The sequence below is a fragment of the Tasmannia lanceolata genome, unplaced genomic scaffold (assembly GCF_043159265.1).
Source record: "Tasmannia lanceolata isolate RefF3 unplaced genomic scaffold, GAP_Taslan_0.1 ptg000019l, whole genome shotgun sequence".
In the NCBI taxonomy this organism is placed as follows: domain Eukaryota; kingdom Viridiplantae; phylum Streptophyta; class Magnoliopsida; order Canellales; family Winteraceae; genus Tasmannia; species Tasmannia lanceolata.
In genome coordinates, this window is record NW_027518696.1 from 17,088,694 (window position 1) to 17,106,126 (window position 17,433).

The 17,433-nt window shown below is 39.6% G+C and overlaps 1 protein-coding gene across 1 annotated transcript; it reads left to right on the top strand.

Moving 5' to 3' along the window:
• Nucleotides 1-1,043: 1,043 nt before the first annotated feature.
• Nucleotides 1,044-7,161, top strand: LOC143852378 (uncharacterized). The gene is made up of 3 exons (XM_077361760.1): nt 1,044-1,171; nt 5,979-6,645; nt 6,766-7,161. Exons 1-3 carry the CDS (start codon nt 1,044-1,046, stop codon nt 7,159-7,161), a joined length of 1,191 nt encoding a protein of 396 aa, XP_077217875.1.
• The last annotated feature ends 10,272 nt before the right edge of the window (nt 7,162-17,433 follow it).

Consider the following 17,433-nt stretch of genomic DNA (forward strand, 5'->3'; position numbering starts at 1 on the left):
TTTCCAAGACATTCACCACCCCAATGAACCGAAAAATGCAAGGTGGAGCTGTGCAATTATCAAACATGATAGTGTCAACATCCAAATGCCAAAGACATGGTATCAGTACAACCACAATCAGCTACATTCTACAACCCCCCATTCATCGTCATCTTTCAAGCGCCCTAAAGCCAATATATTACTTTATATATGCTTGATAAGGAAAACGCAATCAAATGGGAACTACAGAACTTTAATAATCTCACTAAAGTTAGCTTGCCTTACTCTAAGAGAGACACATTAATGATGAAAGACACATAAGAGATGACCCAATCATGGCTAACGCCATCTAATTCTCACCATTAACCAAACACCATGATCTTTTGAGCTCAAACATAAGCAAATCTAACCAGCAGAGGAGGAACAATTGGTTCTGAGCCATTACAAGGGCAGATTAGGAGAGACCGAGAAGAGATACCAACATGGGCTTCTTTATCTTAATAATAATGCAAAATCAATTAGCGTACAGAGAAACCCAAATTGATAGTGTAAAAAATAAATCATAGCTTTAACACTATCAACAGTAAACAAAACACCCATACAAATCATGAATTTTAGAGGGAGCCAGAAAATTACCCAAAATTTGACGCAAATCGTCGGTACTTTGCAGAAACGAAACTGAATTGGATCTTGAGACGGCGATGATTGGATCTTTGGGTTTTGCCGGAATTCCGGCGGATTCTCGACGGAGAAGAAGATAAGAATAAGAAGAATCTCTCTCTCTCTCTCTCTCTCCTGCGATTTTCTTATACAAAATGGAGAAGGGTTTGGGGAGATATGGCTGTGAAGTGGAGGTGGGATTGGTGGTCGGATCCCTCTCTCACTCTCTGTTTTTGTAGAAAATGAGAGGAAGAACAAATGGTGGCTGTGGTTGGATGGGGGTTAATGGAGGTGTGAGTGGAGATGGATTTTGAAGAGGGGTTTGGGTTTTGCAGAGGAGAAAAGGGGAAAATGAAGGAGAAGATGGGAGGAGGCTGATGGTGATGGGCTAGGTTTGGATGGTAATGGAGGTGGAGATTGGCTCCGGTGATGGAGGAGGCCTCGCCGGATTCCAGCTTGAAGTGGTTGGAGTTGGTCGGTGGATGGAGGTGGCACGACCAGAGAAGATGGGTGGGGATGGAGCCGGATTCCGGTGACGAATCCACCGGAGAAGATGTGTAGATGGAAATGGGTTTGCAGAGGGGGAGGAGGATGGTGAGAGTGGTGGTGGCTGCGAGGATGATGAGGGCGGAGATGGTGGTCGGAGGGTGGCTGTGATGGGAGGTGGGTTTCAATGGCAAGGAAGATGAAGATGGAGGTGGAAGATGAGGATGGTTGGAGGAGGTGGGAACAGATGGTGGCGGCTGGCCGATGGCTGGCTTGCCGGAGACGAGGCCAGAGGTGGAGGGGACTCTCTCTCCCTCTGTGATTCTCGCCCAAAAATGAGGAGCCTCCCCATCAACCCTAATTTGCTTTAGTATTTAAAGGGAAATGATAAATTCTCACCTCCAATATTTTGTGGACAGCCCCCATTGCGATGAAGCACTCCCCTTTCTGGATAAACAAAGGAAACACCATTCAACCATTAGGTCACCTTTTTCTGCCCTAGCTGATTGGTGAGATGATATGAACACTCCTTTGCTCGGATATTCCACTCTCCTGCTGCATTTCTTTATGTTATGCTCAACTCGAACCAAGACATGGGTTGGGGTGTGACTTGGGTCGATTCATAGGTTCGGGTTTCGAAAATTTATTTAATTTTGGGAAATTAGGGTCCGGTCAAAATGGGGTGTCTACACAGACCCTTACATTTTTTTCGATGTCTATTCTTCCTTTTTTCCTTGTTCTTCTTCTTATTTTTCATTTTTTCCAACGACTTCCATTTTTCCAAAGGTCGATTGTTCTTTTCTTCCTTCTTCTACCTCTTTTCCATTTTTCCGCCAACTTCCATTTCTTCTAGCGACTTCCAATTTCTCCCGCATCGATTCTTCTTCTCTTTTTTTTCATTTTTCTCAAGACTTCGTCCTTTTTTTCTACTTCTTCTTCTTTCTCTTCTTCCTCCTTTTTTCCCTCTTCTCCCTCTTATTTTTCTCTTCCTCTTCTCCTTATTCCTTCTCTTCTACTTCTTCCTCTCTTTTTTCTTCTCCTCTTACCTCTTCTTCTTCTTCTTCCACTACCTCCTTTTCTTCTTCTTCCTCTTCTATAGAATTCTGAAGTAAAAATGGATGAAAATGATTAAAAACAGGAGAATGAGATGTATTGTTGTGCTTTATTTGACTCCCGGGCAAAACTGTCTTTTGGTATGGAAAAAAATATGGGCATCACTTTTTAGCCAACTTAATTTCCAGTCTGTCCCATCAGCAATTTTAGTATTTTCAAGCCAGCCAAGGATCTTTAATCATTCATTTGTTTTGCCCTAACGTAAATAGACCTTGCCCCAAAATTCATTGGAGAAATGATGTATTCGTCCCCTTTACTTCCCTAGGTCATCCCCTCTTGTGGTATAAAAAGAGTAGTCATAAATACACTAAAGGGGGTGGCATGGGGAAGAAAAGAGGGCAAATATATCACTTCCCAACTGAACTCCATGGGATAATCCTAACTCTTCGATATTTAGAGAATTATCTATGGTGTCGTCGTCCATAGATAGGAGGTTAAGGATATCCAGTAGAGGCTTAGGATATCCAATAGAGCTGATTTTTGGGGCACAACCCATTTATGTTGAGGCCAAACAACTGATTGGTTTGGATCTTCGAATAAGGTATTGTAATCCCCCGGCCCATACTTGTTTTCTAAATATATTTTTTTTTAAATGGGGTTTCATTATTAATATTGCTTTTATAATTATGTCCTTTGAAATGTGGTGTTATATAAAAAATTAAGCTTATGACCATTTCTTGGAAATGAGTGTCCATATTAAGTTGAGCTTATGGTTCTTTAAGTTGTGTGGGGAATTTTTATCAAAAATGGCTTTGGACTTTTAAATACCTTCTTGGATAATCAACGAAGAGTCCAAAAGGTTGAAAAGGGTGTGGATGTGTGTGATCGGATACATGTTAATTATCTCTTGAAATAGGGAACTTGCCAAAAAAGTTAGCTCTTATTTAAGAAATTTGTTAGTGGGAAGGGTTGGTTAGTAAGTGGTGGAATTTAACTAGTGGTTAAGGAAGTAGTGGTGGGCCCTATCAATTATTCCTATTGGAAATAAGTTGGAACGAGCATACCAGTTTTGGATCTGATGGGATTCAAGAGGCTAGATTATAGGTTACTATTTTAAAGACCTTAATGCACTTTAGAATAGGAGTTGTGGAACGAACAGATTAGTATTGGGTTGTCCATCGTATTTTGGAAACCTATTCTCATTAGAATGTAATCAAAATAGTAGCTGGCATATTTAGTTTACACCCTACAAGTCAGTGTAGACACCCCATTTTGATCGGACCCTAAAACCCTCAAAATCGAATAAAGTTCTGAAGTCGAATAAGATCCTGAGATCGAGCAAATTCCCAAAATTGAGCAAAATCTCGAAATTCCCGAGGAGCTGAGTCCCGAGTAATTGATAGACCTGAGGAGTCCATTTGTAGTTAGTCTTGTGAAACTTTTCAAGGCCTCAATCCCCATACTCATCTTCCCAAAGTTTGCAAAAAAAATTTTTTTTTGCAAAAGACCCCTGGTTTTGGTATTGGCACTCCATTGGGTTTCCTGAATTTTAGTGTTTATTTGCGCACCATATTTTGATTTTCACGCTAACTCACCCTGTCGTAGTGTTTAAGGAGCTATTAAGAGGTTATCACATTTCCCAAGATAGCCCTCGCAAGCTTATTAAGGAAGAAAGACAGACGAGTTAGTGCGATTATTAAAATATAATTGTGCTTAAATCATTGCAAAGGATAAGTAATGATATATTTTGTCCCTTCCCCTTTGCCCAAACCACCCCTTTAGTTACAAAATAATAAAATAGAATACATTAGACGGGGGCTGCCCATGAGAGAGAAGGGGGGCAGAATATATCATTTTCTATTTACAAGAGGGCTTTTTTGGAACATTTCATTGCTTCCTCTACAAGCAACAGGCATGGGCCATTGGATTAAAGAGATGAGGTGTAGGGCTTAGATCAACTAGACACTCTAGGTTTTTAGGGTTTCTAGGATAGAATTAGGGCAAGAGGGATAAGGAATCAAGGGCTGACAGCAACCAAGAAAAGGAATCTGATAAATGGATGGCTGAGATTAGCATGAGGGCTTGAACCCTAGCTATAAAATATCAAGGAGTCTCGTGGGTAGAGGGGAGAGCCCCATTTTTCTTAGGAAAAACAAAAAAACAAAACAGAGAGAGGAAGGAGAAGGAGGCCGGCCAAACCAACTCCACCACCACCGTCATCCACCACCTCCACCTCCATTGAAATCCCCCACCATTTCCACCCAAAACCCTTCTTCACAAACCCATCTACCCCCTCTCTTCACCTCCACCTCCACCTCCACCAACAACAGCCACCAAGGGAGAGAGAGAGAGAGAGAGAGAGACCACCATCTCCATTGATTCCGGCAAGCTTGCCGGAATCCGACCAAACCAACCCTAACCCATCTCAATCGTCCACCATCTCCGACCAACCCCTCTTCTCCGGCCACTACTCCTCCAGCCAACCCCTCCATTGCCGCCACCATCTCTTCTCCTCCATCAAACCCATTTTTGTTTTCTTCATTTACAAACCCCCATCATCTTCTTCAACCTCCAACCACTCCACCTTCACTTCCAACAGCAAAACCCACCATCATCTCCAACAGCCACGCCCAACCCCCATCTCTTCTCCTCCATACAACCACCATCAAACCCATTTTTTTATTTTATTTTTTTCATTTGCAGCCACCTCCTATCTCCACCACCGACCACCATCCTCCACCATCACCATCACTCTCTCCACCTCCTACCTCCCCTCACGGCCACCATCAATTATCCCGTCAAACCCCTCTTCCATCCTCGGCCACCGGAATCCGGCACCGCCACCACCAAACCCTCTGCCATCTCATAAAAAAAAGGAGAGAGAAAAAAAGAACAACAGAAAGAGAGAGAGAGAGAGAGAGGGGTTTGCCGGAAAATCCGCCGGATCTCCGGCCCAACTCCACCTTCTCCGGCAAAAATTGTGCCGAAATCCGGCCTCCTTGTCCACCAGCCATCTTTGTTACCCACATCTCCATTGTTTTCCACCATCATCTACCCCCTCTCTTCATCTCCACCATTAGCCTTCACCCCCATCTCCATTGATTCCGGCAAGCTTGCCGGAATCCAACCAAACCAACTCCTACCCTATTTTGCCCAAACCCTGCCACCATCATCCCTTTAAACCCATCATCTCCACTGCTCATGCATTTAAATCCTTCATCGTTTGGGCAGATGAATAGAAAAGATATTTTCTAAGGAGCTTTAATAAAGGGAAAAGAAGGCCAAAGTCCACCCACTTTGGACATCAACTCAGGTAAGGTTCTACCCTTCGATTTAGCATATGGTTCAAATGCGGATCATGTTTGCAATTCTAATTTCGGATTCCTTCTATTTGGGATAACTGCTTTCCTTGAATGATGATTCTGCCTTGCATTATGATTGCGTGAAATCAATTTGGCCTTACTATATTGTTTGGTTTCACAAAGCTTTTGAGAAATGTAGTAATCTTTAAGGGCAGTTTTAATGACAGGAGATAGGACAAGTTTAGTGCCATTCTCTAAGCAGAGCAATGCTGACGTTTTGTTAATTGTGCGAACTCAGCTTGTCCTTTCCACTAGAATGGGTGTCTAGAAGCTGTTCTTCTAAATCTGGGTGATTTTGATGGTTGTATTGGATAGAAGAGACAGGATGAATTAGTGTTATTTTAGAAAGTGCAGTTGGGGTGACATAACTGCCCTAAGGTAGAATTGTGGAAGATGAAGTTCCAGACACAAAGTGGTTGATGTACTTTGATGGAGCAGTCAACATCGAGGCCAAGGTGTAGGGGCGGTGTTGGTATCACCAAGAAAAGAGTATATCCCTATATCCATCAAACTTCAGTTCAAGTGTACAAACAATATGGCAGAATACGAGGCATGTATTGCAGGTTTGGAAGCAGCCATGGCCTTGCACATTCAGGACCTAGACGTATTCGGAGACTCAATTTTGATTATCTGTCAAACCAACGGAAACTGGAAAACAAGAGACGATAAGTTGATCCCGTATAATTCGTACCTAGAGTCTCTGGTCAGAAAATTCAGAAATATCACATTCACTCATTTGTCCAGAACGAAGAATCATTTTGCGGATGCATTAGCTACTCTGGCTTCAATGCTCCATATTTCTGCAACAATGGAGGTTCAACCATTAGAAGTACGGCTTCAATGGGCCCCGTCACATGTTAACGCCATTGAAATAGTAGCGAGGTGTTCAGATGGCAAGCCTTGGTACACAGATATCAAAAACCTCATCTTAGGCAAGGGGCATCCACTGGAAGCTTCAGGAAAAGAGCGAAGGTCTCTTCATAAATTGGCCTCTAGCTTTGTCATCTGTGGTGAAGAGTTGTACAGAAGGTCGTTCGATGGAATCCAACTTTTGTGTATAGATGAGGATCAAGCCGCTGAACTCATAGAGCAAACACACGAAGGAGTCTGTGGACCTCACATGAACGGAAAGATGCTGTCAAGGAAGATTCTCAGACTTGGTTATTACTGGCCGACAATGGAAGCAGATTGCTACGCCTATGTGAAGAAATGTGACAAATGTCAGGTCTATGCCAATCTCATCCATGTGCCGCCTTCTCAGTTACATTCTCTTACTTCACCGTGGCCGTTCTCAGTATGGGCAATAGATATCATCGGGAAGATAAGTCCAAAGTCTTCTAGTGGGCATGAGTATATCTTGGTTGCCATTGATTCCTTCACAAAGTGGATCGAAGCTGCTTCGTATGCGTCGTTGACCTCGGCTTCTGTTGCAAGGTTCATCAAAGCGAATATTATTTGCAGATATGGAGTACCACACGAACTAATTTCAGACAATGGGTCTCATTTCAAGAAGGAGGTGGCGCGCCTGTGTGAGGAGTTTAAGATCAAGCGTCTAAGTCGTCGCCCTATAGACCCCAAACAAACGGAGCTGTTGAGGCCGCTAACAAAAACATCAAAGTGATCATCAGCAAGATGACCGAGACTTACAAAGATTGGTCGAGCAAACTCCCGTATGCTTTGTGGGCCTATAGGACGTCGATCAGGTCCTCTACAGGTGCAACTCCATATTCTCTGGTGTACGGAATGGAAGCTGTCTTGCCTGTTGAACTGCGAATTCCCTCCCTGAGAGTGATGATGGAAGCCGGGTTGCCAGAATCTGTTTAGGCTCAACCCAGATATCAGGAGTTACAAATGATTGACGAAAAGAGGCTGAAAGCATTGTACCATGTTCAGGGGTATCAACGCCGCGTCGAGAGAGCCTTCAACAAGAAAGTTCGAGTTCGAGACCTCAAGAAAGGAGATCTTGTTCTGAAATCCTTCCGGGCACCGGTATATGATCCCAGGGGTAAATTCAAGCCGAAATGGTCAGGTCCATACATTGTTGACGAAGTCCTGCCTAAAAAAGCCGTCAGACTCCTCGATGAAAATGGAGAAAAGCTAATAGAGCCAACAAACCTTGACCAACTCAAGAAATACTATGCTTAAGGCACCAGAAGGCCTTCCTTGGCCGACCAAAGCTTCAAACCAAAAATCCTTTCGTAAAAAAAAAGCATATCAAAAGAATCATTTGCAAAATCCTTTTAAGCTTACACAAAATCAAATCCATTCTCTTTGAAAACCCATAAACTAGGGGCATTTGTGCCTTGAACTACGCGCGACCTGATCCTCATCCTTTGGGGGTACGTAGGCAGTCTGGCTAGTCCGGATTCGGTCGAAACCTTGGAAAACTTATCAAAACTCCGGTCTTTCAAACCCTAACCTACCTAAAAAGTCCTTTTGGTGCAATAGGCAAAGGTTTGTGGCTAAAAAAGAAAAAAAAAAGAAAAAGAAAAAAAATGGAGTCTGAAGACCCCTTTAGATTGAAAACCCGCAAGGGCGATCTAAGCAAAAGTTAGGGTCATTCTGTAGACACCCCCATTTTGCTAGGCTTTAAAAAGCAAAAGATTCCGTAGTATCATCAATTTTTAGATCTGTATTGAGCATTAGATCAGGCATCCATGCATTTTAGGGTAGATTTCATTTCATTATGAGAGTTTTGAAGTTGATTCGCAATCCTGAAGGTCTCTAGGGGGTTCCTTTGGCCTCTGAAAGATGAAAGTTCAAGTTTCCAAGCAAATGAAAAAACCTGCTATTTTTAGAATTTTCAGGGTTTCCCTCATTTTTGCATATTTTGCACTGCAGGGGTATTTTGGTCATTCCCGATGTGTCTCGTTTGACCCCCGAGTTATATTTGAGAAATCTTGAGTGATTTTACAAATTTTGAAAAAGCTGCTATTTTTAGAAACTCATGGGGCTTCCACATTTTCATCATCTTATGGATATTTCAATCATTTCTCATATGTCTAAAACCATCTCGAGGGTACGGCTGATGGATTATGAGTAATTTCGTAAGCTTTGGAAAACCTGCTAAATTTAGATCTCTCAAGATTTTCTCTTAGTCTTGCACTTCGGGGGTAATTTAGAGATTTCCAAACATATCATATTTGGTCCCTAAGTTGTGTCTAAGAAATCTTGAGTCCGTTCATAAATTTTTGAAAATCTGCTATTTTTAGAATTTCTCAGGGTTTTCCCTAGTCTCGCCAAAATTCTAGCATCTTGGGGTAATTTGGTCTTTTCCTGTGTAATTCTTTTGATCCCCGAAATATGTCTGAGAGTTTATGAATGATTTCCTGAATTTTGGAAAACCTGCTAAATTTAGAATTTCTCAGGAATTTCGCTTAATTTGGAAATTTTAAATGTTGAGGGCATTTTGGGTATTTTCAGGGGATACCAAATGATTCTGTTTAATATTGCTCACCGAAAGGACCCAATTTTAAAAGTTTCTATTTTTGAAGTTTGACCACAAAGACTTTCCATTTTTATTTTTTCCCTTTAGGGGTGAACCAATCTGAGGGTATTTTGGTCGCATTTGGATGTCTAACAGTCAAGTAGGAGCATTTTGGTCCGAAAAGTTATTTCCCAAAAAAGATAGTCCGATCATGTGTGAGGAATGCACCATAAATGTCAAATGGGTTGGGTCCATATATAGAATGTTGAATTTAGAAAGATTTTATTGATTTTTTACGGAAAAACCCTAAACCCGTGTGAAATGGCCCATTGGGCTAAAGCCCGCAAAGATGGTGCTCATGTGGGTTCATCCATATGGGTCAACCACCATGGTGGGCGGCCCACATGGTTGACCCACATGAGTTGAGCACCCACCTTGATGATGTCACAATGGTGACATCATATTTGTTAAAAGAAAAATAAAAAGAATAAAAAATGAAAAGAAGGAAAGAAGGAAAAGAGGAATGATTGCTTAAAAAGGTTTTCTTCCAAAGAAGCAATGTGGAATGAGAATAACATGTCTTGATTGACAAGAAATTAAGATTGGAATCAAATCCAATTTGGAAACAAGAAAGAAAGAAAGCAAGAGGGGAAAATTGGAAACAAGCCAAAAAGGGAGCTCTCACATTGGAAATTGCTATTTCTCTCTTAACCCTAATTTTTTTTATATAAAAATCAAAGCAAACAATCCAGAAAAGGGGGAAAATCCAAATTCGTCAATTTTCTCTCTCCTCCCAAGAAATTTTTTTTTTCTTTTCTCCCTTGAACTGTGATCTCTCTCTCAAGTGTTCTTCAAAAAAGGAATTCTTGAATTCCTTCTTCTTCTCCAAGGCATCATACAATCAAGAATTATTGGAGTGTTCTTTGGGTCTTCTTCATCATAAAAAAGGGTGCGACAAAGCGTATACCTCGGATCTACGTACCCTAAAGATAAAGGAGCGCGATCAACGTGGTGGAAATTAAAAAAAAGCAAAGAAAAAAATGGAAGAAAGGACGCAGGATCGAGCGTCGGCGAGATTTTTCAGAATTTTCGGCTTTTGGATTCGGCGAGGATCTCCATCACAGGTAGGTGCACTATTCTCAGATTTTTCCACGATTATTTGGTATTCTTTATATATTTTTGCATGGTTTTTAGCATTTAATTGAATTTAATTCGATATTATATGTGTGTGCTCAAAATCAGGATTTACATGAGAATTTCAATTCCGATTCGTCCCGAAATTTAATACACTGATCTATTTAAATAGACTAAAATAACCATCGGATCGGATCGGACATTGAATCAAAAAATTTTGAAATTTTGAGTGAAGAGTGCAATTTCATTTAAAATAATGGCTGAGAAATTACAAAAGTTGAAAAAATAGCTATCTCAGGATGATTTGTTTTGTGGAATTTCAAATTTTTTTTGTGTTCATCACATCAAAACAAGGTTAAAGGACATTTTCCGGAGTCGTAATTTTCTCGAAAATCGTGTTTTAAAAATAGAAAACTCTTCAAAAATATCTTTTTGACGAAGAAAAATAAAATATATACTAAACAGATTCCAAAATTAATGAAATTTCATGGAAAAATAATATGATACTGGTACATTCTACCATGAAGTTTTTAGAATTTTTGGATTTTGTTTGATATATTATTTCATGTTTTCTTTGAAAATTATCAGATTTTGTGAGAATTGTTACTGACATCAGATCACAATTGAAATTCTCAAAATTTTTACAGTAGTCTTATATTTCATATTTCTTGCTGTTGTAAAATTTTTAAGTGATTTGGAATTTTTTTCCTAAGGGTTGTAGTGTAAATCTATAATCTGGTGTTAAAATTGACAAATCCGAAATTGGTAGTAAATGGTTTTTAAAATTCATGAAAATCTCACAGCATGCTATGTTTACCCATATATTATTTCTGTACAAATTTCAATGAATTTAGATTTCTATTTCTAGTAGTTTCTGTGTTATTTTAACAATCTGGTCATATTATTGTTAAATCAAAATTAAATAGGAGCTTAATGTAAAAAATCTGCAAAACTTTTTCAGTAAGCTACATACATTCTCATCTTGCTTCTATAGAAATTTCAATCCATTTCGAATTCGTTTGCAATAAATTCACTTCTAAAATCACTCATGCGGTTTAAAATTGATAAAATCCACTCAAAATTGAAATTAATTAAAAATCATTATCAAAATTTCTAAAGAACCTTAAATTTTTGTTATATATTAATTCTTTAATCCATTGAAACAGAAATCTTAGGATCTTTAGATTTCCTTGGTAAAATGGCCAGTGCATCCATAATCGTATCCCAATTGCAACCGATCTTTGACAATTTGAATATTTAAGCTATAGCATGTTATTGGCTCTGAGGTTACTGTCCACGGAAATCCTGAGATATGCCAGTCAATAAGGTGCTATAACCTAAGTATTAAATTGCACAAGGAAAGAGCGCACGATTCCCTTCCTTGGATGCCATTCGAGGCCGAAATTGGAGAACCCTAGAACCTTTGGTATTCCTTAAATGTCCAGAAACCGAAAATCCTTGAAATCTGTAATTAATTAACTTCAAGAACTTGAATCAATTTATCTCATTTCTTTCGGAACCATTGGATTATGGTTTCCGATATAAGAACCATTAGAGCCCAACTTAGGAACACTTATGTCAGGTCGTGTCCTAGGTCTTAGGGAGTCTTAGGTTTTAGGGAGTCCTAGAGTTAGGAGTCCAGCCTCATCACGGACGTTTGCTATGGATAGCAACCGTGCCATAGGTCTAGTTACACTACTCACCCAAATTTTTCCTAGGACAAGCCTAGTTATCTAGGATGTAGGTTAACCTGCATTAGTCTAAGGGACAACTTGCACTTAGATAGGATCATATAGCATCTTAGATGAAATCCTAGGATAATAAAATCTTCAACTTGAATTAAATAACTTCTCTTAAAACTGTTGAAACAGTCAATCCAGTCTAGATCGGTGTCTTAGTTGAGTTAGGCATAAGTAGCTTAGCTTAGGTGCACCGAACTACGTCGACTCTGATCCCAGTGAGGCTTGGGTACGTAGGCAGCTTGGATGTCTGATGGCATACCAACCGCGAGTCGGCTCCACAACAAATTGTGGGGTTTTGTATATTAATTTTCTTGTAAATGCGTAATTAAATCACTTAGGATTTTTTCATGAAATTAGAATTTTAGGAGAACTTTCACTTAGATTGAATTCAAACAAATTAAGAAATCAAGATACACATTTAGGATCTACATTGAAATTAGATCACAGGATGCATGTCACATAGTTCGCACATTAACAAAGAGTTGAATGAGCCATTTAAAATAAATTTAAAAGAGTTAACTTTTGGAATTGAAGACCGATTATCGGGCAGGAATGGTGCATGTGGTGGATAACTCCCCATACCTTCCATTCTTGTAACCAGGTAACGAGTCTAGATTTCTGGTTAATTATGGGTCCTAGATCCCACATCTAGGTGGCGACTCTGTCACTCTCTTTTGTGTGGAATTCGGATTGCCTTAGTGATCCCAAGTTCACATAAAAGATGAATTAAAATCAATAATAAAAATGCACATGCCAATCGCGTGGGTATGAGAGACCAAGAGAGAGTGTGGCGGCTCGCGCCCCACCCCTCTCGAGGGATCGGGTCCCACACATTCACCTGCTAAGTTGAAAACCCGAAAGGGCGGCTTAGGCAAAAATCAAGGTGTGAGCCTGCTGGATTGAAAACTCGCAAGAACAATTCAGGCAAAAATTAAGGCAAGCGGTCCGCTAGATTGAAAACCTGAAAAGGCGATCTGGTAAGTGGCAGTGATTTCTAAAGAAGCTGAGCAGCTGAGGCGGACAAGACTTGTAACCCAGTAATGGCATCATCAAAGTCTGAGTAGTGCTAGCATGACTTGCTTTGGTCTTCCTCTAAATTAGGGTCATTTAAGACTAAGCAATCGAAGGGGTTCAATGACCATGACAGTAGTACCGAACAGGGAATGAATCACTTTTTTAAAGCATGGTATTCAAGTCACTCTAAGGGTGGTTAACCTTCACCATTTAAAATATTTGTCAGGTCAGGAAGCAAGTTGAGTCTTTCTTGAAATCCAAGTCCTGTGTTTGTCAATGTCTTTTACTTGTCACTTGTTGAAGTCTGTCGCGTGTCAAGTCAAAATATCCAAGGTCTTGTATGGTATGTACCTTTCCCAGAGCTGGGGTGACAGGCACCAAAGCAAGAAGTCTTTCTCCGGAAAACAGATTAAATCAGAACAAGGTTCAGAAGAATAGCAAGCTATCAGGCCTATTAAAATTTTGTTAGTTGGCAGATTTGAAAGAGTTCTTTCAGGCAGAAATGATCTCATCGTTGTCTTGTTTCCTCTACACAGAGGGCTTTGTAAATCCAATATTCATGAAATGAAATATTTGTTTCCCTGCATTTGTACTTGCTTTGTTAAGACTCTAGACACGGAAGTATGAAATAACTACGGGCATCTTTTATGACTTGGCAAATCACGCCAAGTCATAAAAGCTGTCAAATCCACAAGAACAATCAGAATAAACCAATGTCTGCAGCAAGTTGAGATGAGAGAAGCTTGGGCACATCTCGAGTCAAACCTCCAAATATAATAACCGATAAAATATATATATATATATATATATATATATATATATACAAATAAATAAAAATGGCCTCATAGGTGGGTAATCATTGGCCATTACTCATTTTTCCCCGAGTTAATCGGGCATGAAGACATCTGGCATAATGGGGTGTACGCGATTCGAACCCAACGCTGAGCGAGGATTGAACGGCTTCCTACCACTAAACCACCACCCCAGATGTTAACTAAAAATGAGTAGATACTTACACATATTAAAAATTACCAATAGTCACTATTCATAATTACTATTCACAATAGTCACTATGCGAGATTACTATGCAGAAATACTACGTAAGATTACTATGCAGAAATACTATCCAAGTTCACTATTGAGATAAACTATTCAAAATTACTATTCACAGTAGGACCCACCGAGTACTATTCACAAGCGGGTCCCACCAACAGTGGGTCCCACATCAGCGGGCCCCACACAAGCGGGTCCTACCACCAGTGGGACCCACAACAAGCAGGACCCACAAATAGCGGGACCCAACGCCAGCGGGACCCATCACTAGTGGGAACCACTATCAGAAGGACACACCGCAACCACTTTCATTAACCCATTGGTTAAGCGGGTCACTCCACAACCACTATCATTAATGAGTAGTTGCGCTTCACCGACGAAAATAATAATTAAATAATATTAATCATCCTGTTACTATTCAAGCAGCCTTTACTATTCATTTATTTATACCTTTACTATTCCTATATTTTTGTAAAAGCATTTAAGAGAGTAGTTGTGAATTTAAGACTGTAGTTGAAAAAAAAAAACCTATAAATAGAGGAAGAGAAGAAGAAGAAAAATAAAAATAAAAAAAGAGAGAGAGAGAAAAGAGAACGAGAGAGAAGAAAGAGTAAGAGAGAGAGGAGAAGGAAAAGGAAATCCACTTCATCACTACCAAGGTAAGTCTTTCATATAGATAGTTAAAGTATTTATTATGGGTAATATGGTTGGTTCTACCACCTATGTAAATATTAGGATAAAGCATGCATAAGAGGTGATAACTCGCTATAGATTATGCAAGTTTTATCATCTTATTTGAACGGTGAAATGCTAGCATAGTAACCGTAAAGTAAACTTTAATCAAAGAAAGGCGAACTGCTGAGCATAGTAGCCCATCTTATTTGAACGGTGAAATGCTAGCATAGTAACCGTAAAGTAAACTTTAATCAAAGAAAGGCAAACTGCTGAGCATAGTAGCCAAGAAATAAACTAAATCAAAGAATGGTGAACTGCTGAGCATAGTAACCTGTGGGGTCCACATGAATAGTAACATGTGGGGTCCATATGAATAGTGCATGCTGGGCCCCATGATCTTAAAAATTTTATAGAAAGAACACTGAACACAGGGAACATTATTTTGGACATAGATGGACATTACCTGGATAGAAAGGACACTGCCTTAAAACATGAATTTGATAAAATTAGAATATATTTACAGGTTATCCACTCCAAGGTGTAAGCTCAAACAAACCTGTGACCGGAAAACTATATGTAAGGGTTTTCTTCCATTGATTCTCTTTTGCTATATGTAAGGGTTTTCTTCCATTGATTCTCTTTTGCTTCCATTGATTCTCTTTTGCTATATGTAAGGGTTATGTTCCATTGATTCTCTTTTGCTATATGTAAGGGTTTTCTTCCATTAATTCTCTTTTGCTATATGTAAGAGTTTTCTCCATTGATTATCTTTTGATATACTGGATGTGAATATTTCATATTCTTTGATTCTCTTTATACGCAATTGCTATAAGAGTTTCTATCCTTCTAAGATCCACAACTGATGAGAATCCAAGGGGATCCTTTCTTTCAGACCCCATTCCTTTCAGATAAATGATTTTACTGATAAAGCTATAATTCTATTTTGGATCCTCGAAACTTGTTTCCGTGAGATATGTTTATGTTTAGAGTTTATCTTGTGATACCCTAATTCTGAATATGGACTGAGTTATGATATGATGACGGGTGGACGTGTTATAGTCCTCCATGTGCACGTGGGTAAAGACGACTCTAGAGAGTGTAAATCTAGAGGATTATGAGCCGAAGTATGGCTATGAATGGGCCGAGATACGGCTATGAATGAAAGCATCTATGCTTAATGAAGTCTATATATATAATTCTTGATATCAAGTTCTGTAAGTTTTCTCTATACGTTTGGAAAGTATGTTGTGCTTATTCTTTCTGTCCATGTTTATAATGTGAGATGTCATATCTGCAAAATATCATGTTCTTATGAGCTTGACAATTCTACATCACTTGTTGTTTATACCCTACTGGGCTATTTGAGCTCACCCCTTTTTTTTCTTGTTTTATTGTTCCAACCCCCAGGTGAAGTATAGATGAAAGATGAGGAATGCTAGAGTTGAATGCAGAACTGTTCTAAAGGACAAATATGTTTTAAATATGTATCAACTATGTCTTGAATTAAGATGTAATAAGTTAGACCTAATTTCTGTAAACCCTCTAAACGTAGTTGTTGTATTTGAGATCTTGGGAATAATGAAAGTTTTTGAGAAAGATGATGTAATATTCTTCTACGCACCGAGTTGGTATTTCCAAAAAAAAATCTGGGGCGTTACATTTGGTATCAGAGCGAAGTTTAATCGGTTTTGGAAATTAGGATTCAAAAAGATAGGATTAGAATTTACCCTATCTAAATGTTAAGTTAGAATATGTTAACTATACCGCTAGTCGTTGCTTAATATAGAACTTATGTGCTATTTATGACTTCTGTGATACTTCTGTATATAAATGCTTTTAAATATGAGTTATAATTTAGATTACTAATGTGATACTATGATATGAAGATGGCGGAGAATCAGGAACATATTTTTACAATCGAGGCTGAGGCAAGGAGGGGACGTGGCAGGCTACGCAGAGAAAGGCAAGCAAGAAACGAACAACCTACAGCCAACGCTAGAAACAACAACGCAGGAAATGATGCCATTGCCACTGCATTGGCACAGCTAGCCCAAGCAATGATAGCAAACATGAACCAACAACGAGCCCCATCTGCTCCACTTCAAAACGAATGAGCTATACTGGAACAGTTTATAAGGCAACATCCTCCTGCCTTCTCGGGAACTACAGATCCCTTAGAAGCTGAAAGATGGATTCACTCCATCGAAAAGATCTTTTCGGTGATTGACTGCACCAGCCAACAACGTGTAAGATTGGCGACGTATAGATTGGACGGTGACGCGGATCAGTGGTGGAATTTAGTCCGAAATACAAAAACCGAAGAAGAAATGAACGCAATGTGTTGGAATGAATTCAAAAGAATCTTCCTCGAAAAATACTTCCCACAACCACTAAAAGCTCAGCTAATGAGAGAATTTATTTCATTAAAGCAAGAAGAGGGAGAGACAGTCTCCCAATATGAAGCAAAATTCACAAGACTGGCTCGACATGCAACCCACCTAGTGACTGACGTTCAAAGTAAGGTGGACAAATTCCAATACGGATTAAAACCTAGTGTCAGGCGAGCATTAGCAGCTTTAGATTTTCAAAGCTACGAAGCCGTGGTGAGATGTGCTTTGAAAGTGGAAATTGAACATTTGGACTTTCAGCAGTCCAAAAACAAGTTGACCCGCGTAAAGAGAACGAATGAAAGCCAACCAGGAGGATCTGGAACAAAGAGACCTAATGTCAAAGAAACAGGAGACCAGCAACATTGCTCAAAATGTGGAAAGAGACATGGAGGTGTCTGTTACGTGGGGACACGAAAATGCTTCCAATGCTAAATGGAAGGACATGTGGCAAAGGACTG